The sequence below is a fragment of the Homalodisca vitripennis genome, chromosome 6 (genome assembly GCF_021130785.1).
Source record: "Homalodisca vitripennis isolate AUS2020 chromosome 6, UT_GWSS_2.1, whole genome shotgun sequence".
In the NCBI taxonomy this organism is placed as follows: Eukaryota; Metazoa; Arthropoda; class Insecta; order Hemiptera; family Cicadellidae; genus Homalodisca; species Homalodisca vitripennis.
Window position 1 is genome coordinate 116,945,485 of NC_060212.1, and position 26,921 is coordinate 116,972,405.

A 26,921-nucleotide genomic window follows, 5' to 3' on the forward strand; every position below is an offset into this window, starting at 1 on the left:
CTTTTTCTCGGTAGAATATTTATTGATATGAATATTATTAAATTGCACAATAGGAACAAGGAATTGAATGAAAATAAGAATTGCACAAATTTTAACTATAGAAATATATTTTGTTTACTAAAACATTGTACATAATTTGAAATTAATTAAAATTTTTTTATTGTAAATGGTAAAGTTGAATAAAACATTTACTAAAATTGGAATTTGAAATTCTTGCTAAACACAGTTAAATTCTAACTCCGCGCGTGGTGATTGGTCGGTTTAGTTCGTTTGTTTGGTCGCACTGTTATGACAGGTTAGAGGTTATAATTTGTTATTTTAAATGTTTGACTAGCAATACGCGCTGTTTCTTCTCAATCGACTGAATTACGATTGATTGCAGAGTGATTTAAACTAATAATTTACTTAACACTATCAACATTTGTCAATAGTATGACATAACGTATAAACTCAGTTTCTCAACTTTTGTGTCAATCTAACAATTAATCAATCAATCATAGTTTACGATAATGAAATATCAGTGTACAATTATTTACCTTTATTGTTGTAGTTGTTGTAAATGACGAATCTAAGCACTCCACATTTTCACGAATAAACATAGTTATCTGCTTTATCCCGTGCGGCGGACCCACTGGACGGGCATCGTAACGTTACCGGGCGTTACACTTTTTCATGAGTGACTCCGAGCCGCAACCTAATTTAAGACGTTGTCACGTCAAAAATATAGTAGCGCTATCTACACGTCAACGAACAGAACAAACTTTCTGCCACACAAGCTTCAATAAACGGACTGTAGTTCCACGTTGTGAAACTGTCAGGGCCATTTCTTACCTACTTCTTGAGGGGCGGACATTGGGTCCACGGTCCCGCGGTCCCGGCCTGGGGCCTACTGTCCGATTCACAGGTTTCTTTTTATGAGGAATTGACAAGGGATCCTACACACACTGCAGTACTTGAACAAGTGTTTCTAGATTTAGAGTTGTGAGAGAAAATAATATTATGCCTGTCTTTCAGTTTCAGTACTTACTGTATATCAATGACATTTATTAATTACTGTACAAGAATACCGCACATTTCGTACCTGAATAGTTAATATTTAACCTTACTACTTGTTAAAAATTATAGTTTACGTGCATTTATGAAATGTTACCTATAGCAAATCTTATTATGTTTCAATTCTTTCAACAACACTAAATTGATAATATTAATTATTGATAAATGAAATAGGTCCTTGATAATCTGTCAATATTGTACAGTAAATTCATGTTTTATTCATTTTAATAAAATATAAACACAAATAAAATTCAACATTCAAAATAAAAACCCCCATTTTCTTAAACTATTAATACAAATATAGAATTTTAACCACATTTCAGTGATATATCACAAAACGCAATGTTTATTACTTTTTTTAACAACTATACTGCTTGGAAGTCAATGAGTTAAAAGATGCGTTTAAATTACAATTATCCATTTATTAACTGTATAAATAACAAAACATTTCTCTATTCTGGAATATATTTTCATAATGATGTATTACAGATTGGAAAACACTGAATGAAAAAATAAAGAACAGATGTTATATTGTGGCAGAGTCATCTCCTCCGGCAAAGGAACTACAACAAAAGCATCACATCAGGTATATGCTTCTCATATAGCTTTAGGATAATAGAACAAGTTTGGTTTGGTTTGTTTTGTTACTGATCAGTTTCTACAGTTTATTATTATCTAATGAAGGGGAGGAAATTGGAGAGTTAATATAGTAGATAAATATATTAAGTGACAAATAGCAAACAACAAACTACTAAAAACATCTGCATTATTCAGATTTTAATCAAGTCTAATCCAACTTTACATCCTCAAAAATTAGCAGGATTTCCAAATTAGGTGAGTGGACCTCCATTAAAAATGTTAAGCAGTTTCAAGAAATTTTTATATTTACTACTATTTTATTTTTACTTCAATATGTCCCAGTAGGATTTTAGTATGTAAAGAACAAACTAACGTAATCACTATGCATTATGGTTTGTGGTAGTATTACAACATGCATGAAGGGGAATAATTTGAGTACTCCACTGACCGTTGGCCCAACAACCCTCCTAGAAGAAATGTAATTTGTACAGAGAGTCGTTGGCCCAAAGATAAAGACATAGAGGTTTGATTACTCCAAGTGTTTACATTTTCTATAATCATGACACCCAGAACCTAAAACCACCATAATTAGAAAATGTATGATATTTGTGTTTTTGAAAATGTACTTGTAGTTAAATGTAAAGTCTTGTGTAATATAACACAACTGCTGTAATTTTTTATATATTTAAACTAAACTTGGTACAGAGAAAGTATCTGCACACATATTATATAAAAATATTACCTTGACTGTTTCATAGATGAAAAATTACACACTATTAAAGTACTAGGCAATTATGAAAATGTTCTACAACAATACTGATAAGATTACATAAGGTTTATGGTGGCATTTAAGTTTTGGAAAGAAATGGCCAAATCTCTGTTACTATGTATTGTAGAGTTATTAAAAAGCTTTGAAATGATGGAGATGACACTCACACATGATATCTACCTTTTAGTTTTAGTTTAGTTTTTGTTATCTAGTTTTTAAGGCATTCAGTGACTTGAGTTGTTCTGAAAAAACAGTAATTGTACTGAGAAATGCTTGTAAATAAAGGCATTTTTTATTTATTTGTTTACCTTTCTTCTGAATAAGACCAAGCCATAAGGGATGTTTGGTATTATAATATTCATTATTGTGATACAAAAACCTTATTAAGTGGCACAAACATTTTTTATTTCCTATTGAGCAAGAAAAGTAACATTTGGATAATTGGTTGTGTTGATAAATCCAAATAGCTATAACCAGCAATATTTTAGTTTTTGCTTTTTTCTAGTTACAATTGAATGGTTGAAATGCAAAGTAGACCAAGACAAATACTTTCAGTTTTGAGGTTACCAATGCCTTTTGAAGAAAGTATGTGTGTAACGGTAAAATGGACCAATCTCAAACAGCTGTACTTTTTTAAATCGATGAAAAATTATTGGTCCAAAACAGATTTCTGAGTTGTTTTTTTTAAAACAGACTGGACTAATATTATCAATTTAGTGTCAAAGTGGACCAATACATATTCAATAATACTTTAGATGTAAATTTTGCAGTGAAAAACTTCGATAACAAAATTAATATTGATCACAAGAAATTATGCAACTTTAAAAAATATGAAGATTGTTGACAATTAGAAACATTTTGTATTCAATACAACTAGTACCAATCGTACAATTTGCCAATTTTATTTTGTACTTTATTCCAAATAAAAAATGACAGTGCAAATTTGATTTGCACATATAGTTTTTAACAAAAATTATGATTTTTTTACTTTACCCTTAAAAACCTGAAGAGTTTGATTTTAGAGTTGGTCCACTTTGCATTTTGTCCAGCCTATTAAATATTATCAGTGCCTTAGAATGAAAAAATACTCTCATATAAAATAATATACATGTTATAAAATATGCTTGAATCACAGTTTTATATTTTTAATAAATCTAAATATGTTGTAAAATAGCTTGAAATGCAAATGTGTTAAAAAATATACTTTATTGAATATATTTTGCAGTTTTGCTTGCTCATATGAACAGGTAGGATCTAACGATTTAAAACAATCCAAAAAATAATAAAAAGGGATAATGTATATATTTGCTATGACTAAAAAAATAATTGGATGCCATGCTTGTTTTGCAGGCAATATAATGCTGGTTCTTTACAAATTTGAATGGAGTATTAATGCAGATTTACCATAAATTAAATGAGAAGCTTGAAGAAATTTAATAAGTATATAAATAGAATAGAGATTGAGGGGCATTGGAATAATGCTGATTTCTATAGAAATATAGACTACTTATTTAAGACCTTTGTACACTTTGTCTATACATTGAAATTATTCATCAATACGTTGAACATAACATAAAAATAACATGTCAGTTTCTAGAAAATATGCATTCAAACATCTATATGTTTCAGAGACTTGCCATCATTACAACCTAAAACTGTTAAGAAGGTACTTACTGTTAGAGACAAAGAACCACCTCAGATCATACTTATCTCTGAACCTCCTGAAATAATGTTTGGAGATTTTGAAATTGGAAAAACATATACGGTAAAAAATTTTAAACATATTAATTATTTAACACTTATAGTTTTTTGTAATTATTTCAAACTATTCTTGCCAATAAGTTAATATGGTGGCTATCACAAGGTAACTAAGTGAACCATAACCGAGCGTGGTTGTCTCTTGGATGATGATCACTTATGTACCTGTACTTGCAAGCAGCCTGACATTAGTGGTTGTTTGGAAGCCACAATTGTCCTGAGGTTATGTTATAGATGACTGTTTTATCTAGAATAGCCTGGAAAGTTAATGCATTATTTCCCTTCATAACCTAGATTTGTCTGAGAGCATGTGAACCATCCAAGTTGTAGATGGTTATATGATTGAATATTTGAACAGGACTTGTTGTTCACATGTCCTCAAAAGTTTGAAAAAGTTAACTGCTTTAAGCATGTATGAGAAAATAAAAATGTGCTTACTAGCATAGTGTCTTTCTATTCCCAGATGAGCTCATAATTGTGTAGATCACTGCTTGAAACATGATAAGTTTTCAAGACGGAATTTGGAGCAGACCAAAAACACCAAATTCTGATTTGGTCCTTATTACATAACCATCAGTAGTATTACCATACTATTGATTTAGCATGATGAATTTTAACTTTTGGAATGTCTCTGTAACCGAATTCTAGAGATGGTAAATGATGTAAACGTTTAATGACATTGCAGGTTTTTGTATTTTCATACCTCAAATTTAATGACCTAGTATACATGAATGATGTTAGCACAAATTTTCTGCGCTGGTATTGTCAGAAACCAGTCAGAGAGGAAACAAAAAGTTACAGGAAACAATTCATAATTTTAATTGTCTAAACAATGTACTGGGAAGTTGGCACTGGTTGATTGTATCATTGTTTCTTCTAGACTCTTAGCGCAACACTATAATTAACTGATAATAGGGAAGGATAAATTTGAATTTAGTATATATCAATTAAATCAAAATTTAAACAAAATTGGTCTATTTAGTATTTTTCAGAACAGGTGAAATGTGGATGAGTAATGCAATTTAAAAATACAAAACAAAATTTTGATGATTACATTAGTAATAGGATATTCAAATCAGCAAATAATTTCTAAGATGGGAAAGAAAGGTAATTGAATCCGAATAAAGTTATACTAAATATTTGGGGAAATTAACAACACATTGCAGTTTTCAAGAACTGTCTCAACATTAATCATTATAACAAAGAGTACAATTTTGATGATCTTGTTTCCACTAGCAATCTATATTCCTGTTTCAGCAAAAATGTAAAATAAAAAACATATCTAATGGCAAGTGTAAATTCACTATAAAACCTTTAAAGTCGTCTTCTCCATTCAGAATCAAATGGAACCAACAGACCAACAAGCTGGCAGCTGGGATGAGACTTGTATTGACAATTCAATTTGTCTGCACTACGTTAGCAGATGTGCAAGACAAATTGCACATATTTCTAGAAAGAGGTGAAACACTGGTTATCAATATTCAAGCCAAGAGTCCTCCACCTCTTCTTGTAGGTAAGTATTTTGTATACATAGTACAGAGCTTTTTTATCCATTCATCATCATATTCTAGACAAGATAAGCTATTCCTTTGGATCAAACTTTTTAACCTGTAATCATAATAATGTCCTATCTTACTTATTTTAACATCATATAATAGGTTTTTATTTACAATTGTAAGAACCATGTAGAATTTCAGCTACACTGCTGTAAATTATATGCTACATTGCTTTGTATACAAACCTTATAAGGACTTAACTTTGAAATAGACAATAGAATAACATTATAGAAAAATATTTCACTCGTTTCAAATTGCTGCCAATTTAAAACTTAGATTTTTTCCAAATGCAAAAAATACAATAGGAAATATGGTATAGAAACAAAAAAATATCCCAAAAAACAAAAACAAACAAGTGTCTTACTTCATTTGTTAAAATGAGCTGAAACATAAATAAAACATATTATGGTTTCACTGTATCAATAAATGCAGATCTATCTAACTTTTTTAACTATTGTATTCTAGTAGCAAGTTATGATACAAAGCTACTTCTGTAAGGTTATTAATTTTGATAGAGTAGTTTATTCTTGTAAATTTAAGATCCTCGTAAATATGTCTTTAAATTTAATTAGTCATATATTGTTTACTTAAACCCTTAAGAATTATTGTAACAGATGTTATTTCTAATTATTCTCAAGTTTATTGGAATTAATTACAAAACTAACCTAAAAAAAATTAAAATTAATATACCTATATTTTATTTAAAAGCATAAGCAATTAGAAACTCGTGTAACTTCCTATGTTTTAATTTCAATAGTTTTAATCCATACCTACATTAAATTAATTAGTACATTTGAAAACCCTATATTAAATTTTTAACTGTTACAACAGGTTTTTGTAAAGGAAACAGGATTTTTCCGGACATTTGCCATCGTTCAGTGAAACAATAAATCAGTAACACTATGTTTCGAGATCTGCAATCTGATCTCTTTTTCAGGTAAAGAACTAACCTAATACATAATATTACAAACTAGTGTTACTGATTTATTGTTTCACTGAACGATGGCAAATGTCCGGAAAAATCCTGTTTCCTTCACAATCCTTCCATCGTCAAAAATAACCTTCAAACAAAGAGGTTTTTGTATTTCTGAAAAATACAGTGAATGGCCTAAGTTTACAGCTCAGCCATGTAATTGAGTGCTGTAAATACATTTACCTCTTACTAAAATATGCTATCCTCAGAGACGTGGGCATCATGATAATTCCTTACGAATTATATTATTTGTGATTTTGCATTGGTATTATGAAATTAATAGCAAAGTATTTTTCCAGATTACATTAATACTGTTTATAATGTGTCGGGAAAGAAAACTTTTCACTCCCTTATAAACTGTGGGAATAATTTTGTTGGAGAAGAAGGTACCACAGTAGTAAATCTAAAAAATGTGGGACCTGCAGGAAGATTCTTTTTCCTAAGGGAGTCTGACTTTTATAGTGTTGAGTTTGTGAGTATATGTTTATTTCCAATAATATAAATAAAATAAAACAATTTACATGTTTTTTTTATCACTAACAGTACTTTACCAACACATTAATTAGTTATATATTTATATTTTCATAATGTTAATTTTTGTAGATTTCATAGATACTTTTCTGTTGCAAACATTCCCATGGTAGAATTTATTATTGAAAATGACAGAATATTATTGTAGATTTTCTCCATTCATGACCCTGTACATACATCAAAACCAACTAACTTCTGTTTTAAAATTATGTGCGTGTGCACATGCAAATTCTTGAATATATATTTTACAGATAGCAGCCTTTTAATTTTCAAAATACTTTTGTTATATCTCATGTATCATCATGAGGAAAATTGAAAAAAGCTTTAGAATTCATGAATTATTCATACCATCATTTAAAAATAAGTTTTTTTAAACAACTCATAAGTTTTATAGGATGTTGGTTAGAGAAGGTTTTGAGAAGCATAGCATAATGTGGCATTTATTTGAGTAAAACCAACAACAACAGTATTTCATTGCTCATTCCAATCTAACATGGTAATTAAATGAAGACAATTCAATGCCAGCTCTACTGGTTACAAGGTTTTAACATGGTGATTAGTTAAATTTTTGCATATATTTATCTTGGCTACTACACAAAGTAGATCAAAGGTAAAAATTTTTCTTCCATAAAATATTAACAATTCAAAACATTACTCTAACAAACTTTCAACACCTCTTAAAGTTACAAGATAGTGTTTACAAACAATAAAACTCATGTGTACATTAGAAACATACAATAACATAACATCAATATGTGATGAACATGATGAAATACCATAATTTTAAACTAATCTCAACCTTGTATTTAATTTCCTGAACAAGTTTAAATTTATTGTTTCAATATGAAACATCGAGTTCAATTATTTTAAATTGACGAATTTTACATTTATTTAGCATTTATACAATTCCATATAGAATTTTTAATATTATTTTAGAATTTTTTGTAAATACGCTCAAAATATAAATTGACATGCCAAATTGTTTTATAGATAACTGTACAAGCTGTGATAATTCAATACAAAAGCCATACTTAAAATTATTTCTCTTCTGATTGTGCCAGGAAGAAATTTTACATAACCTTTTGTTCATTATTGTATTCTTTATTTTCCAGGAAATAGACTCATCCAATAAACTTACACTGGAGTCATTCACTATTGGGCCAGTGTACTTCTCACTGGACAGAACTGAGGTAATAGAGATTCTGGTCTCGTACAGAACCCCCTTCGCCGGGACTCATTCAGACCGGGTGTTCCTACTCTGTAGTAATTCTGCAGTCAGACAAGTGGATCTTGTCAATCATGGATTTTCATATGACCGCCACTGGATCCGAGTAATGGTTAGAAAAGTTATATTAAACTTTTCATGAGTGGAACGTTTTATTGTACATATTTAGCATTTCAGTACTTTTTAAGGGCAAATATTTAAAGCCTTTCACCAATTACATACTTTTAGGCAGGTACAACTGGTTGGGATACATTGGACCCTGCACTTAAGCGAGTCTCCAAAAATATTATTTGATTTTGCCAGATGAATCATAAAATGCTAATAAAGACAGTTGTTATAGCCTACACACTGGTACTATAACAACATACAGTCTAGTGTGATATACCCAGTGTTGGTAGTTTGTATATTAGCATAGCCTGCGCGAAATATAGTATTCAGTCGTTATTTTACTGTGAGAGAAAAATTTGTATGAAGTGATTTAAAACTAGCAAGAAATATTCTTAAGAAAGTTTGTATACAGTGTACGGTAATTTTTAAATTCACGTAATATATAAATTTGTTGTATTTTTGAACATTAAATTTGGCAATGTTTTAATACTGTAACGAACCATTAAAAAACTTAACTTATGATTATGAATTATTGTTATTAATTTACAATTGAAAATTACATAATTTACAGGCATGTAGGCACAAAAGAATATTAAACTGAAAATTCCTCAATGGCAACTGTTTTAAATTGAGAGGCCCTGCAGCAAATGTTTGAACCAGGTCTTGCACAAGATTTTAGGTGTCGCTTATGAAATTTATATTGTTAAAATTTGATATTTATTACTCATTAAGTGTTAAAAATTATTATAGGAATGTCCACATTTCTAAAAAAAAGAGAAATATTGTGTTTTCAAGTCTAATATTACTATCTCTTCTTCTTGATGTAAAGCCTAAATTGTAACTTTGGTTCTTTTCACTGAACCTACAACAAATCCAATGAATAAAAGACGAGAGATGTTTCTTGAGAAGATAGCCTAATATGAAATGAAACATAAGATAATTATTTACTAAACTATAAGGTCAATAAACTAAGAAAGATTACACATTTGGTGTGTTCACATGTGAACTCATTTGGTGTGTCTTTAATTTTTGAATTTTATGCATGCTCAACCTTTTATGTTAGAGTTTGATACTTCAAGAAGGATTTTGAAGCACTGGATTTAACACATTGATTGCAGTGGACATTCCTCTCGACAACTCCAGCTGTCCTAAAGTCAGTTATTTGTGTTACAGTGAAGGTGTTAGAGATAGAGATCGTCTTTATTCCATAAGCATAGAGATTAGAAGTGGTGTCATACAACTTTTACAATAATATGTTTACTAAAACTATAAGTTTTTAGATTGACATTGATCCTAAGACAATAAGTCATTTTATTTATATTTAAGGTGTTACAGTGCTATAATATTAAATCCTGTCTTTATATGCTTTGTATTAGATATAATATGTTTTTCACTCAGTGCTGAATTCACAACTTTTTGTGAGCATTCATTGGGCAACAGATTATAAATTTAAACAAACTTCAAAAATATATTATGTGTCAGAGATTTGTTACATTGTTCTTATTAATTCAGAAAATAATTCAAAGGAGACATAATGAATGGAAACAAACCATGTAATTTTATGTCATTAATAATAAGAAAAGACTAATTAAACAGTGAAAAAAGCCTTTTAGAAGCATTAGTTGACTTTTTTAATTATTGTACTTAGAATATGTTTTTGAATTTTAATTAAATTTATGAAAAGAGCTCATTTGATGATTAATTTTGTTTTAGGGATTACTTAAAACATTTGATGTTGATATTCAAGATGATTACAATGCCGATTCTTACATCAACTTTGGTCAGATGCTTGGTGGGATGAGGAGATACCGCAGTTTTAGCCTGTCCAATTCTGGGTAAAGTCAACTGAATTTTGTACTTTAAATTTTGTAGGTAGAAGACTGTCAGGAAGTAATCACTGTCAATGCAATATTGTCTGTTGACAATAAACATACATTGGGGATTAGTGAGCTACAGGGGAAGACATTTAATTATTAAATATTACACAGCTGTCTCCAACAAATAAAAAGGTAGACAATGTTTTTCGTTAGATTGTCCTTCATGGGTCACTGGAGCCACAGAAATCTTTCCATCTGAGATTTTGTTTGCTAACATTGTTTACTATTCCTGTTCACTGTTTATAGCTAATACACTTTATAACACTTAAGAGCAAGCTCCTCAGCAGCAGGAGTGTTTCAGTCTAGGAAAAATAGAGTTCCCATAAAATGGAACATTGTTTACCATTACTGTTCACTGTTTGTAGCTAATGCACTTCATGAACACTTGAAAGCAAGCACAGTCAATAGGAGTGTTTGAGTTTAAGAAAAATAGGGTTCCTACAAAATGGAAATACACTACATACAATTTTATATTAGTGGGAAGCCAAGAGTACAGTATTCAATGTCACTGTCTGTCATGACTCATAAACTAGAGAAAACAGGTAGGACCAGAGCTCATGCTCCGATGTTGATAGAGAAAGCAAAACGATCTGCCATCATACAAGATGAGAGTTCAGAAGCATAAGTCTCTGCTAGCGAAAAGCTTCAAGTGGTGTGATTATGACAACCTATCAGAAGCGTAGAGTGGGTGGCATAATTGTTAGTTTAGGCTGAGTTCAACTGGTCAACAATATTTATATTTATTGAACTCAGATATTAAAACTTAACTTATGAGGGCGGTTTGATGTCAGTGACTTTTTTAATAAAACAAATTTTTCCGGAAAATAAACATTTTTTTCAATATAATCACTTTTTAGCTTGATACATTCAGTCCAGCTTTTTTCTAACTTTTTTATTCGCTCCAAGTAATAGGTTTTATCAAGGCTCTCAAAATAGGCTTTTGTTTCAGTAATGACTTCTTCATTCGACCCAAATCTCGTACCGCACAGCCACTTCTTTAGGTTTGGAAACAGTAAATAGTCACAGGGGCTAGATCTGGAGAATATTGTGGATGGGGTAGGAGTACGAAGCCTGATTTTTCCCATCCTGATTAGACAAGTGTGCATACGTGCATTGTCTTGATGGAACATCACTTTCTTCTCCGCTAAATGCGGCTGCTTCTGCTTCAAATCAACATTGGATTTGTCCAAAAACTCTGAATAATATTTTCCAGTAATCTTTTTACCCTTCTCAAGGTAATCAATGTGAATGATACCCCGTGCATCCCAAAAAAGTGTGCCCATGACCTTGTTGGCTGACAAACTAACATGTGGCTTCTTTGGTATATGTTCACCCGAGCAACCCACTGTTTTGATTGTTCCTTGGTATCTGGCGTGTTGTGATGGATCCATGTTTCGTCCACAACATGTTTTGTGCCAAAACTCATCCGGATTATGGCTGAACATCGCTAAATACTCTTTTGAAGTGGTCACAAGGTTGTGCTTATGGTCAAGTGTGAGCAAATGCAGCACCTATCTTGTAGAGTTTTTTCATGTCAAAATATTTGTGTAAAATGAGTGCACTTGTTCAATTGAGATAACTACAGCATGAGCCAACTCACGCACTTTCATTCTCCGATCATCCAACATCATTCCATGGATTTTATTGATGATTTCCTGTGTGATCACTACTTTTGGGCGACCTGAATGTTCGGCACCACTAGTGCTGGTACGACCACAACGGAACTCTGTATATTACTTTTTAACTATCAAAATTGAAGGTGCCGAGTCCCTGTAGTATTTATCAAGTCTTTCCTTAGTCTCAGTGATAGATTTTTTATGTATAAAGTAATGCTTAATTAGTATACAAAATTAACTTTTTTCCATTTTCGTGAAAATTCATTAAGTTGTCTGCTTTGAATGGCTATCAAACACCAACTGCACGACGTAGCTTGCTCAAAATTAAAAAGTTGTACACTGATAGATTACAGCTGACTGCAGCTTTGTTGCATTTAAAGTTGATGTGCAGAAAATTCAAAAAGTCACTGACCCTCGTATAAGAAATAAAAACATAGATGTATGAGATATGTTTATTGAGTAAATGTATATGTTTTGAATATCATACAGTAACATTGCTTTGATTCAGGTATGTGCATATGAGCTATCACTGGGAGGTGAGACCAGCGATGCTGACTGACAGGAACAGAAAGTTACTCCCTTCAGAAGCCCTGACGATCTCGCCAACTCGAGGTCGGTTGTACTACCAGGCATCGGACTATTGTCAGGTGCAGTGCGATACCAGCTCTGTGCCACCTGCTAGATACTGCTTGATCATGGTGTGAGTTGAGATATGTTATTCTCTCACTAACAATAAACCAGTCCATTCATGGCTTTTGTTTAGGTTATTATTGTAGTATAGTAAAAACTTGGATATAAAATAATGTTCAGAAAATAACCTCTGCTTTCAACTTGCATACAATTTATGGAAACTCTATAGTGTTTGACAGAATAGCAGGATTTTGGACAGTTGCCATCAATGTTTTTTTTTACTTATACTTTAAAATTAATATTAGTATTTAGTTTTATTGTAGTGACGCTATTCTTTTTACCTTGTACATATTATAGAATAAAGTAGTTTGACTATTGACTATTGACTATTGACTGTGGTTACAAAAGGTATAATATAACGTTTCGAGGATTGGAATCTATCCTCTTCGTCAGGCGGGGGAGGTATTAGTACATACAAAAATAGAGAACAGAGAGAAGAAAAGAAGGGAAAGAAAAAGGTTCAAACATACCCAAAAGCTGCTTGGAGTCTAGTCCAGGCATTGTCACTACAGAGAATGCAAGTCCATGGTGTATTACATCTATCCATCATGTGATTGTGTTTCTCGTACTTGACTTGTACTCAGAACTTGCATTCTCTGTAGTGACAATGCCTGGATTTGTAGTGCCAATATTTTCAAACTTCTTTAATCAGTAACTTTTGACTGGTTAGGACCCAGTTGAATTTGTAATCGTCACAATTTTATATAAAAATGGAAATTTTTCTTAAATTTTCTTTACTTTGCACTATGTTTGGCATTAACGTTGTTATTGGAGAATATCAAAATCGTTATTATTCACAAGGGATTAGAAGTATTACATAGTATAACTTGTACTGAGAAAACTAGCTGAAAACAGCATCTGTTACATCTTGAACTTTTTTTAAATGTAGCATTGCTAAAAGGGATGTTCATGTTTTCAGGCTGTTTGTGGATGACTTGCCTATAAAGAGTGTCCCACTAGATTTGCACGAGAAACTTCTACCTTGTAGAAGTGATCCAGATGTAAGTTAAATTTAACATGCTTTTGGTGCTTTCATTATTTTAACAGATTGGCTAGATTATCTTAGCTCAGTAGGTACAGCGAATGGAAATATTACAGAAACTATAACCACCAGATTGGCTTATAAAAAATAGATATATTATGTTGCACAAGTTGTGCTGTTCATGTATTTCAAATTCCTTCACACACATTGGCATATTAGAAAACTCTTTGTCATTTTGTCAGTTCGTGAATACCTGTTATGATAATGCAACTTTGATTTCTTTCATAATTTACAAATGAGTTGGTTAATTCATACTAAAGACAACCTTGCCAAACTTTATTTATATATTTTTTCTAATAGATGTGAATTAACTTAGATTCTTTTGAACTCCATTTTTGAACCATGACACTCAGTCTTACAAAAATTAGTACCCTTGCTTTATCGGACTGATGTGTGTTGATTGTGTACTATTTAAAATTCATATTTTAGGATTCACAATGCAAATGTTTCAAAGAATATGTATACAACAAAATATTCAGCCACCAGCAATCAACCTTATTCTTATCAGACAAACATTGTTGATCAATTAAATTTTTAAAAATACAATGTAACACAACTTGTTATGTTTGTATGTTCAGCTTTGGTCTATTGAAGCTCAGTCAGTAGAGGTTTGGGTGGATGTTGTAGAACCAAAACTGATGTTGAGACCTTACATAGTCGATTTCTCAGACTTTCCTCTCATGTAAGTTTTTTTATGTATTCGTGATTGAACTAAACCTTGCAGTTTTTAGTTTTGTGAAAATGAATGGAAAAATTTAAGAAAAGTTATTATTTTATTATAATAAAAGTACAACACTTTTAAGGGTTTTAAATATATTTTTTGAAGTCCTGGGTAGCTTATAAATCAAACACTTTCAAGAATAAATTTATAATTACAGAAAAACAATAAATTTGAAAAAATTACAATGATGATTTAATTTTTATACTCTACACAAATATTTAACATTTCTTTATAAATGTTCATTTTATTGCATTACTGAATTCATTACATCATAGTAAATACACCTATTTTTATGTGACGACAGTGTGTCTTCTAAATTTGTTAATTCAAATGATGATTATTCTTAATAAAAATATTATTATTTGTAATAAATCAAAAAATGATAATAAAAGTATGGAATATGGCTTTAGAATGTTCATTTTAAAGAAGATTGTACTTTAATTGTTTTTATGTTTGGTTTAAGCTGTGGCTCTACAGTGGAAACCCAAACTATAATTATAGAAAACCTTTGTGTGGGGGACTTGCAGCTGACTTGGGTCTACCAAGACATTGGGCCTTGCGTCAAACTGAGCATCGAGCCACAACAGTTCTGTCTAAAGAAGTTCTCATCCACTGCTTGTTTATTGTCATTAGAACCATTAGAAGAAGGAGATTTCTCTACTGATATTCGGTAAGAGTTCATTATTATTTGACAGTTAAACAACATTTATAATACTCTCATATAGGAAATAAATAAATATACTATAATTTATTAAATTTGGGCATTGACATACTCAAACACACACACACACACACACACACACACACACACACAACACACACACACACACACACGCACACACACACACACACACACACACACACCTATATAATATATATATATATATATATATATATATATATATTATTAATACACTAATGCACTAGACATACAATATAATCATATAAAAATATATTTCTCTCACCTCCCAAGATGATTCTAACGTCTTTAGAAGGTTCAATCCCTTTATTTTCCAAGATAACCTGTGTCCCAAACAATTTACAATGTTTCGTTCCTTTACCTTTAAAGGTGATTCAGGCATCTTTACAAGGTTTCATCCCTTTACTTCCCAAGATGACCCAAACAACTGTACAAGGTTTCATTCTTTATCTCCCAAGATGACCTGGATGCCTTAATAAGGGTTAATTCTTTTACTCTCCAAGGTGACCCAGGCATGTTTAGAAAGTTTAATTCTTTTACTCTCCAAGGTAACCCACACCTTTACAAGTTTTCATCCCTTTACCTCCCAATGTGACCCAGACATCTTAACAAGGGTTTATTCCTTTACCTCTCAAGATGGTCTGAGCATATTTGAAAAGGTTTAATTCCTTCACTCTTGAACATGACCAGGACAATTTTACCAGGTTTCAAACCTTTACTTCCCAAGGTGACCCATTCACCTTTATAAGATTTCATTCCCTTCCCTCTTAAGGTGACCCAGACACCTTTACAAGATTTTATTCCTTTACCTCCCAAGATGACCTGGACGTTTATACAAGGTTTCATCGCTCAACCATTTGAGGTGTCATGGAAACTTTTACAAGGTTTCTTTCCTTTACCTCCCAAGATTATCTAGACATCTTTAAAAGGTGTCATTCCCTTACTTCTTAAGGTATCCCAGACACCTTTACCTCCCAAGGTAAGATTATACTAAATAATATTTAACTTTATTATTTGATCTCGTCTGTTATGGGGTTGTCTACTATATGGAAGTTTATCATTTAATGAGAAACAGATATATTTATATTGCTCCATTTTCATATGACTGATATTACTAATTAATTATTTGTTCGGAAATATCTAAATTGGCTATGTTAATAGTCAAGACGCCTGACAAATCAATTATTATAATCAATCAATCATTCAATCATTAGAGTGAAGTTTAGTTCATCAGGTTAGGAATTTCATCCATTGCTTTTGAATTGTATCCATCAATGGTCCTATTTTTCAGGTGTGTAGCTTATGATGAGGAAATTGAAATTACACTTAAAATTAGGGGTGTTTGCTGCAGAAGAGAAATACAAACAATAACAGAGTCTGTTGATTTTGGGTTGGTCAAGCGAGGGTCTCGTCAAACTACAGAAATCATTGCTAAAAACTGCTATTCTGTTGAGGTAAGCAAGAGGGTTGATCCAATAATGTTCCTATAGCATTAAAATAGTTTTTTTTTATTTATTAAATGGAATGTATGAATTAGTGCCTCATTTATGAATAGTATGTTATTAGTGTAAACATTGTAGTTCATAAAACTGTGCTGATTCTTCAAATGCAAAAATATTTATAGCATTGATCCAAAATAAGAATTTTTTATTAATTTGATGTTTATAATATTTGTGTAAATTAATATGCTTAAAAGTTTTGTATGATATTTGTTTGTTTTGTATTTATATATATGTGCGATTGTGTGTGTTTTATGTATTTTATGACATAAATATTATATGAGATATATATATATATATATACGATTGTGTGTGTTTTATGACATAAATATTATATGAGATATATATATATATATCGTACATATACGAGTTATATGTATTTTGTATTTACGAGTGTATACGAGTGTGTTTTATGTATTTTATGACATAAATATTTGCTGATTTAAATTAAATAATATTTAGAAATCCTGAAACAGTTTTACATGATTGAGACCGATGTAAAATCTTGTTCTAGAGAAGAACATGGACTCTCGATGAGCTACTATTTGAACAGTTTGATGACGGACACTTAGATGAGATGAACATTTTGGGCTCATTGTCTGCTTATCAAGTAGAGTTTTGTCACAAAGACAGTGAGATTTTAGTTAACTACACTCTCAATACACAGGTAATATGGTTGAAAAATCAGTGTAGCTCTAAGTTCATCCTAACCAATAAAAGTATTTTACTGATCAGCAAAGACTTTCCGGTGAAATATTGTAATTAAGAGCAGTAGTCCAAAGAACTTGAGATGGTGGACATATTTGAACATGAGAGTTCGTCTAATGTTTCAAACAATGACATTCTTTCCATATTGGTCAACACTTCTACTATCAAGAACCGTAAAATTCTTTTTTTGAATTGACGGTATTCCTGCATTTATTATGAAAATTAGTATATCTGAGTGAAGGTAAATCAGTCAGAGTTTAATTAGTGCAGGTTCAAATCTTGTCTGTGATCTTAGAATTCTTTCAGTATTTTCAAACTTACCCTGTTCTAACGCTTTCCCTAATTCTGTTTTATTAGATCCTCACACAGGCCATTGAAGGCAGGCTAAATAAAGGAAATCGGCTTCTTCTTTAAAAAAATACTGTTTCTGTGTTTATGTCAATTTTTAGATGTAAGTTGTTGACAAGAGAGATTAATTCCTTGTAAAAGGTAGTGAAATTCAAAAAATCCCCAAACTCTCTATTAAATCCAAATTTTTATAGCAGGTGTCAAAAAAATATCAAAAAAGGTAGCATCCATTTTTTTATGATAGTGTTTGCCATCTTATCTCTTCATTCATATCACCAATGCTTCATGGAAGCTTGTTGGGCAGCCATAAACTTGTTATAGATTTAGCAGTGGATGATGAGGTTAAGTCTTAATAAGGCTTTTTATTATCATTAAGTATTAAAAACATGCAACAAACATCATCAAATCAAAGACTTGTTAAGTATTCGAAATTTTTGGGTGAGATATCTCTGAATGTGACTTTGAGATCAAAAAGTGAGCTGAAGAGCAGTTGCCTTTCCACACTTCCTCCCCGACTTTTGCCATCCTGCCCTCATTTATGTTTCAGACGACCCTGTCCTACTACCACAGGAAGTATACATTCTAATTAGAGCCCTTCGCTGATGGGTTACTGATGTGTTATTTTATGTTTGTGGTATTCAATGTACGAGTTCTGTACAGTAACATGGTTGGTGCTTGCTCCGGTCATCTTAAACACTCTGGTTTATGTTTGAGGTTTTTTTTAGTTATTATCCACAACATTGGTGAGTTCACTGCCGTATATTTAATACATTTATTTAATTTTTTGCATGCTTAACCTTATAACTTTTTTTTGACACCTTAAAGAGGATGGATTCCAAACCTTGAAACATAGTGTTCAATTTTTTTGTAATAAATAATGATGGTAAAATCTTATGTAATTGAATTCTAATTTCTACCATATTGAGCTGGATAGTAGATGAGTTAAAAGAAAAATATTGAAGCACGTACGAAATTATTATGGTGCACCTAGATTGTTTTCACACGTTGTTTAAGGTAGACAAGATGTGGTGTTCAGTGGTGGAGTGGGAAGGCAAGTATGTGCCTGTGCTGGCCGATGTCCAGGAGCCAGACGTCAGTCTCAGCAGTCATCTGGTCACTGTTGACCTGATGTACACTGATGTCAAGTATGATGTGAACATCACCGTGGACAACCATACTCTTAACAACACAGCAGTGTTCTGGGGCAACCCTCTTATACCAATGGATGACAGGCAAGTGGTCGACATTGAGCCAAGATTCGCAGTTCTTCAACCTTCTGAAAAGTTAATCACTCAGATCCACTTAACTTCTAATGTTGTGGTAAGTGATATTTTGATTTATTTTTTGAGGTAAAAGTCAGGTTTGAATATGTAGCATTGGATAGGATAGGAAGAGCAATCTTGGCATTTCCAGTTTGTATTCTGTTAAAAAAAATTAAATGAAAATGAAAATTTAATATTTGTATGTCTTATTTTACCTAATTATTGTTTGTGATATTTTAATTTGTTGTATAATTGAAACGCTTAATTATAATTCATAATTTATAACATTGTTAATTTTTGAATAGTTTATGACAAGAAACCTGTTGTTCTGTGAACTTTTATAATGTTTCTGTGATACCTAATAAAGTATTTGAATTTGAATCAGTATTCACTTATAAAGTCATTGGGATATTATTTTGAACAAGTATTAAATATGATGCATCTATATCGAGGGCAAACCCAGTCGTGATTTATAGAGGGTACCATGAGGTTTAGTTTACCATCATTACTGTGGTGGTAATTTTTCATTTCTAAGTAACAAAAAATTAAACCTTTAGTAAGAAAATTACTCATGCTCTAAGTTTACTTCATAAAGTTAATTTGTATGGTTAATGTGATACCTAATAAATTATTTGAATTTGAATCACTATTCACTCATAAAGTGATTAGGATATTATTTTGAACTATATGAGAGCAATGAAGACTTTTTTTTCAATTTTCGAGGGGGCCATGGCCCCTCCCTTTAATCCGCCATTGACTTTTACAGTGGAAATATGTATGCGAAGTGGTAAGTAATAGCTCATAAGTATATGAAAGACATTAATTATCTCCGTCTAGTCTTAAAAATAATAAATACATATCGGGCAAACAATAAAACATGGTTTTCAATTTCTTATTTGTTTATTTCATTAGTTTCATCCAATAAAAAACCAATGTTTGTTAGTTCTAAATCATTAGATAGTGGCTTTGTTTTCCTTTAGAAAATAACCCATTGAATTAATTGAAAATAGTAAATCTTAATAATAAATTATTATAGTAGAATAATGGTCAACTTCAGACTTTATCTATACTATTATAAATATAAATTTAATGGTGTATCTGTGTGTGTGTGTTTTATTCAATCATATAAAAACTACTGGGCCAATTGTCCTGAAATTTTATATGGATATTCTTAGGGTCCCTGGTTAACATATAGTCTGATTTCAAGTGTCCTTCTGGGTTACGCTCCTCTGGTCTCTAAAATTGTGAAAAATCCTATAAAAAATGCATTGTAGCAAACAAAATGTTATTAACTGAAAGATTCTGTTTACCCTTTCAGTGCCAATACCTGGTTATCCTTGCTGGAGCTATTCAATAACATATCATGTAATGATGGAAGGAAATTCAAGTTATTTCACAGGTACTTATAAGAACTGTTTTAATCTCCGACTTCAGGGTCCCAAAACAGTGTTGTTCTTTAAACTTAAATCTAAAAAGGATCAGGAGATTGGAGTATCTTCCAGTGATTTTCACTGGAAGCATTTAGAACGTGCATTTAAAAAGAATATGCTCATGATGTTCCTGTTAAAAAAAAAATTAAATTGTATGCAAAGCTGCAAATAACAGGTAGTATTTTATTAAATGATTCTTTTGTTCATAAAGAATAAAGAATAAAGAATAAAGAATGATTTATTTTCTCATTTTCTTACAGGCTACATACATACATCAGTACGTAACGGTAAATTAATATAATGTTCAGTGTGGAAAGTGCTTACACCTGTTATATTTTTAGGGTTTCCTGGACAATTTATACATCCCGTGTTTTGTAGAAGGTTATATCCAGCCACTAATACTAAAGATTGAAGGTTTTGTGGAGGGTTTGACAGTTAGAGTGGAGTGGGACTCGGAGGATGGACACCAATGTGTTTTTTGGCCCTCCACGTAAGTTTACACATTTTATTATAGTCCAGGAGCCAAAAGGCAGTTTGCATTGTATTAGCATGCAACCTGGTTTTCTTGAAATAGATAGAAAAATGTCCCCTATGGAAGAAGTTGATCATCAGCCGCACTAGTTTCGGTGGATGTTGAAATAGGAGGATATCAAAAAGGTTAAAAATATGAAATGTTGACTTTTTTCTCAGATCATATATTTCTTAGTTTCACACACCTAAAATAAACTGTTAGATAAGTAAATAAATCATAAATCGGTGGCAGCTAAACATAGACCCTTATAGTGATGACTTATAATCTCTTTATTTTCTGGCAGTGATATAACTAATTTATATACAGTATTGTATACCGGGTGATTCCGATAAAAGTGCACATTTTATCAGGGTTGATAGAGGATGTGAATACAAACATTTTTTGCCCAATACACATGGGATCACAAATGTTCTGTTCCTGAGAAAATTGAGAGTTTGTGAAACGTCTCCTTGTAGGCAATACGTAGTGTCCTCTTTTTTTAGAGATTTTACCAGAAAAACACAAAGCTACTGAAACTAAATGTTTATCAGAATCACCCGGTATTATACCTTGTAATGAAAATTTGATCCAATTGGACTATTTTACATGGATCAAATTCTAATTTATAGAAGAAATGTTAAAAATGTTAACTAATAATAACTTATTAGATTTTATTTTTATTTCTATATCTTACAAAACAATCATCTTAGAATATTCTATGATTTGAATGTTTGTGACTTCAAATGTATTTTTTTATTAGTTTTATATGTTAATGATAGTAAAAAAGCGAATGCATGAGTAATTATATTTCATTGTATGCAAATAGCAGTTCATGTTGTACGCGTAATATAACAATGAAGTATTATTGATATTTTAGATCGATAGGATGATTGTAGACGTATTAGGTGACTTATGTCAATTAGAAGAAGTCTTTGAATTCACCTTATCTAGATGGAGTGAGATGGATGTGGAACACCTTATCCGTAATGCCTTCTCTTTAAACAACATATGGAAATCATTTTTTAGTAATTTTTCATATTTTGTAACATGTCATAATGATATAAATTATTCCAGAAAGTGTAAAGAAATCGTTAAATACTCGCACTTCTTCCACTCTCCTATTTTCCTATGTCCTACCGACTCTTCCACTCGAACTTCGAATGAATTAGAATGTACACCATTAGATGTAAGTATATTGAACTCTCATTTAAAGTGCAACAATTTGATTGGTGTCATACTTATTTTTTCAGTGAGCCACATTTGTTTTATCAAAACTGTTGAATGAATATTTTAATCCTACAGATGACTGTATTTCTCTTGCATACATACTAATTAGGCATCTTAAAGTGTTTATTAATGAGTTTTCTCACATAATATATAACTTTAAATTGATCAATAAAACTTTTTTTATGTGATCTTTACACATTAAAGATAGTGTTTCAAATGGTTTAACGTGAGCTTTCATAAGACCAAGGTTTCATAATCTTAACATTGGTATTTTAATCTTTGACAAAGGATGCCAAATAATCAATTGATGGCCATACTACTTTAAAATAACCTCCAGACCTCCAGGAAAAAGGCTGAAACACAAGGATTGAGTGTAAGAAATCAACAGGAAAGTGATGAGTTTTGAATGCAATCAATGTTTAGTATACATTGCAGTTCATTTCAGATGATATAAAATATCATAATTTGTTTCAATCTGGAGAGCCTGGAGATAAAGAATTGCTCTTTTTCAAATAGGAAGTATAAGTTTTTTCATCCAGAAATAGTTTGAAATTTATACTGAACAGTTAATTTTTGATATCGCTCTGGACCCTTAACTAAAAAGTGTATTTGAACATTATTTTAAAACAATACACAAATACATGTAATGAAACCAAAAGAAACCTATTTACTATATTATTTAAATTGTTATGTGGAAGACAACATAATTTACCAAGTAAATTCTTTTATAAAATCTAACATAAAATTTTTAAAAATTGTGAGCCTATTGACAGATTCTTTGTAGGTTTTTGATATTTATTTCAATTTTAGCAATATGTGATAAGAGTCATCTGAATCTTTATTCAATGATGAAGGAAGATAACTTTCAACCATGTCAGCTTCACCCACCACATAAGGAGACATGTGAAAATTTATTCCCTCATCCAGATTTGTTAACCTTCAAAGAGTACACTGGAGTCCACAGGACTCCACATAAATTTCTTTCCCATATTTCCCGATTGAAGTTGGTCACAGGAATTTTTGGTACCCATGTAATTATTTTAGTTGGCAGCACTAGTTTTGAAGCCCCACCGCTGACCGCCTCAGTTGCCAGCTGTCAGCTGAGAAATAAACAACTTTATTTGTCTTGCATTCCGTGGACCCCTATGTGTGTTTAAGGTTGTGTTTTTCTCATTGTCCATATTTGGTTACATTGGTTGTAATTTCATTTTTGTGGTTATTTGTGAAATAATTTCTAGGGTAGAGTAGAATAAGCGTACATGGTTTTTATATTGATTAGTATAATCATCGATACTTAATATTCTTATATAGAATACGAGTAACCAAGTAATTTCGTTTGTCAATATAGATATAAAAAACTAGGTACGCTTATCATATTCTACCCAATTTACATAATTTTACTTATTTACCAAAAACAAGTTTTAATCAATAGCCAATACAGTTATACAATATTATAAAACCAGTGTTTTGAAACATATACCGGTAATCTATATTTTGATGGTCAAATTTTGCCTGTGTTCGTGATTTTGTGTAAGATAGGTCACAACTGCGATGGCATAAATACATTCATTCATTGTTTCTACGTATAATAAAGTTTTAGCTACTATATGGTTTTGCATCTAAAACTTTTAAAAGACTCGTTCATTTGGCTATTTTCAAAGAGTTACAATTTTGTTGTCAAAACTACAGCATTTTGCAAGAACAAATTTATAATTGTTATATTTATTGTTTTTAAACAATATAATATTATAGATTTCACAGACTAATAGTCTAAAGAAACAAATATAAATGCAATTTACTTATATTTATATTTTTTAAGCAGGTTTTTAAAACCGGGTCCAATACATCCCTGTGTGCCTGTTGAAGGACAAAATATATGTGTGCATTTTGAAGGTTAAACTAAAGGCTTTATAGCCTTAGGCAATGAAGCTCATAAACTATCAATCCTCTGACACTAAGAAGGGAACACATTCCCTTCAACTTGCCTCTTTACTGACATGGTTTATTAATTTTTCAGGAATATATTGACCTAAAGTCTGAACCTAATGACTGTGATGATGCTACATCAGATTTTGGAAGCAAAGGGTCTCATGAATCCAGCATTCCATACTTGAATTGGCCAATCATCGGTGGGAGATACACCCGTGAGCCCATGAGCGAAGAGATGGAAAGGTTTGTTTTGTGTTACACATTAATTTTGAATTTACTAATAACCTCAGCAGTCTGTTCTTTGATATTTCATACATCACTAGATGGTTATCCAACATACTGATTTCGAGCACACTTTTAGAGCTTTTATAAATTTGTATACAAAGGCGTCGGATAGACAGTATACAACAAGAGAGTTATTTATTTTGAGAATGTATCTAAAACAGCTTCATTAAACCTTCAAATTAATTAAATTAATTAATAAATTAATAAAATTAAATCTTCAACTCATTATACTTCTTAGAAAATGCTTGTCAATAGTGAAAAAGCAATCTTTTTAGCAGCCACTTGTAGTATGAATCTCCCTATACACAGAGTTTCAGTTGTGGCGAAACTGAAAGATCTATCTTAAGCGGTTAGCCGAGGCAGGTCCGGTCTGAGATGCTGGGGGCGTGACACTGACAGAGGGGCGAATGTGAGATTGTGTGTTATAAAAGTTAAAGGACTCATTACCAATAACTACTTTAGTTTTATGTATATATTAATAGTATCATTTTATTTCATGTGTTTTAAGAATTACAGAAGAGGTTAACTATTAATTTATTAAATTTTTATTTTATCATATTAATTTCACCACATTGATAAAATTTAATTATTTTTTTATTTTTATGGTAATACTTAGTTAATGTTTTAAATTTTACGTTGTCGCAGGTTAAGTGTAAGAAAGGGCCATGCGGCTCTAACTTTGCCTGTATAAATAAAGAATTTTTCATTTTACACACATTTTGTGCTACCTTTCTTATGGTCTTCTGGTAAGTGGTTCTACAGCTGTATTCCTATGTAAGAGGGCTTTTTTCAAACAGAGTAAGTTGATGCAGAGGAAGTTGGATGTTTGCTATACCTTGAATGTTGTAGTGTGGATGCTGAAAAATCCAATCATGCTGAAATTATCAAAGCTTTAGTGATCTACCTATCCACCTCTGGGCACTTCATTTTGGTTAAAAAAGGTCACCGACTCAGAGTCACATGTGCTATCTAAGTGAAATATAAAACCTGACGTCTTAGACAGCTTGGCCATTGGCAGGAAAAACTTTTTAGGAGGGGGAGGGGTCAAGACGACTAATATGCTCCCGTAGTGGAAAGTAAGTCATGCAAGTGCAATCAACTACTCATTCCCCATTTGTTCCTTAAAGGATTCTAGACCCGTTTCCATGCTGATGACGATCTTTCAACAGTACATGTCAGTAATACTGAATTATTTCAATAATAATAATGGTTTGCTTAAAAAGTAACTGCAAAAATTTTAAATTTGGTGGGGTCCAGATCCCTTGGATCCCCTCACTGGCTACGTCCTTGGCCATTGGCCCTCCCAAGGAGTATTCTGTAGTCGAGGAATGCAGTTCAAATTTGTTATAGATCTTCGTCTATAGGATCAATGGTGAATTCAATTAAGTGATCTGTGTTCATCTATTTTTGTTTTACAGAAAGCCATGTTGTCTTTCAATTAGTAAGCTGTATTGGGTCATGTGTTTCATTAGACTAGCTAGAACAATTATTTTGGTAGTTTTGGAAAAAGTACAGACTAGGGAGATTGGTTATGGAGATCTGCAGTTGGGTCCTTTTCAGGTTTGGAATGTATGCTATAGACTATTTATTTTTTAATTTTAATTTCCTCAGAGGGCCTAGCAGTAAAATATGTTTAAAATTACAGAAAGTACTTTCAGCATATATGGGGGATATATGTATTTTTAAGCAAAGTAATTTATTACTCTTTTAATTATACTTTACTACTTTGTCCTCTTAATATTTATAAGAATTTAATCCTGATTGATAATGGGTGTTGTACAATTAACACATTTTTAACAGACATTTCAATGGCCTTTTATCGTCTGCAGAGTACGAGGAAGATGATGAAGATAAAGACATCTCCAATGTTCCTCCCAACACATTGTGTTTCCATGATGTTCCTTCCAAAGAAGGTATGTGAGTAAGTAGTGAGAAAATTTAATTTGTTAATATTATGAAAATATTATGGTGGTGAGAAAATTGTATGGGCTCAAATAAATGCTACAACCGCAAAGCTTTAAGTGTTTGACACATATAAAGTTAATCTGAATTATATCTTACTGCAATACTAGGGATTGATATTTACAGTGCTAATGTACTACTCTATATGAAACTATCCAACATTTACGTGGCTGTGAAATGTCTGTATTTCCTATTTGACAACACATTATCAGTTATTGAATTATATTAGCTTATACTTGGGTTATCTTACATGGTTTATTAGAAATCTTTAATCTGTTTGATAGTCTATGTTTCCTTGTTAGTTCATTTTTTAGAATTGGCAACCAAAACGGTCTAATTTTGACTGACAGTTTACTGATCAGCTGTTTTGTGAATTAATGTAGAAAGTATCCATCCATTTCCTTTTAAATCAATGAATTTCCCGATTTATCTTGTTGGCTTCCTCCTAATTCATACAGTGATTTTCAGACCAACAATGATGTACAATGTTTTACTTTTCTGTCAGCCCGTTTCTAATAGACAGAATGAGTAACCTAAGTAAAACTTAAGACAAGTGCAAACA

General features: G+C 31.4%; 1 protein-coding gene across 1 annotated transcript in view; it reads left to right on the plus strand.

Annotated features, from left to right (window-relative positions):
* The window catches only part of LOC124365533, a 50,013-nt gene that overhangs the window by 1,956 nt on the left and 21,136 nt on the right, over positions 1-26,921 (plus strand). Inside the window, exons 3-19 of the mRNA XM_046821520.1 lie at positions 1,543-1,639; positions 4,031-4,166; positions 5,417-5,672; positions 6,988-7,160; positions 8,332-8,556; positions 10,266-10,387; positions 12,554-12,745; positions 13,655-13,736; positions 14,356-14,459; positions 14,962-15,168; positions 16,490-16,652; positions 17,212-17,364; positions 18,768-19,073; positions 20,787-20,935; positions 22,031-22,142; positions 24,201-24,355; positions 26,198-26,310. Coding sequence (XP_046677476.1) covers positions 1,543-1,639; positions 4,031-4,166; positions 5,417-5,672; positions 6,988-7,160; positions 8,332-8,556; positions 10,266-10,387; positions 12,554-12,745; positions 13,655-13,736; positions 14,356-14,459; positions 14,962-15,168; positions 16,490-16,652; positions 17,212-17,364; positions 18,768-19,073; positions 20,787-20,935; positions 22,031-22,142; positions 24,201-24,355; positions 26,198-26,310 — 2,745 coding nt within the window. The remainder of the gene's footprint in view (positions 1-1,542; positions 1,640-4,030; positions 4,167-5,416; positions 5,673-6,987; positions 7,161-8,331; positions 8,557-10,265; positions 10,388-12,553; positions 12,746-13,654; positions 13,737-14,355; positions 14,460-14,961; positions 15,169-16,489; positions 16,653-17,211; positions 17,365-18,767; positions 19,074-20,786; positions 20,936-22,030; positions 22,143-24,200; positions 24,356-26,197; positions 26,311-26,921) is intronic.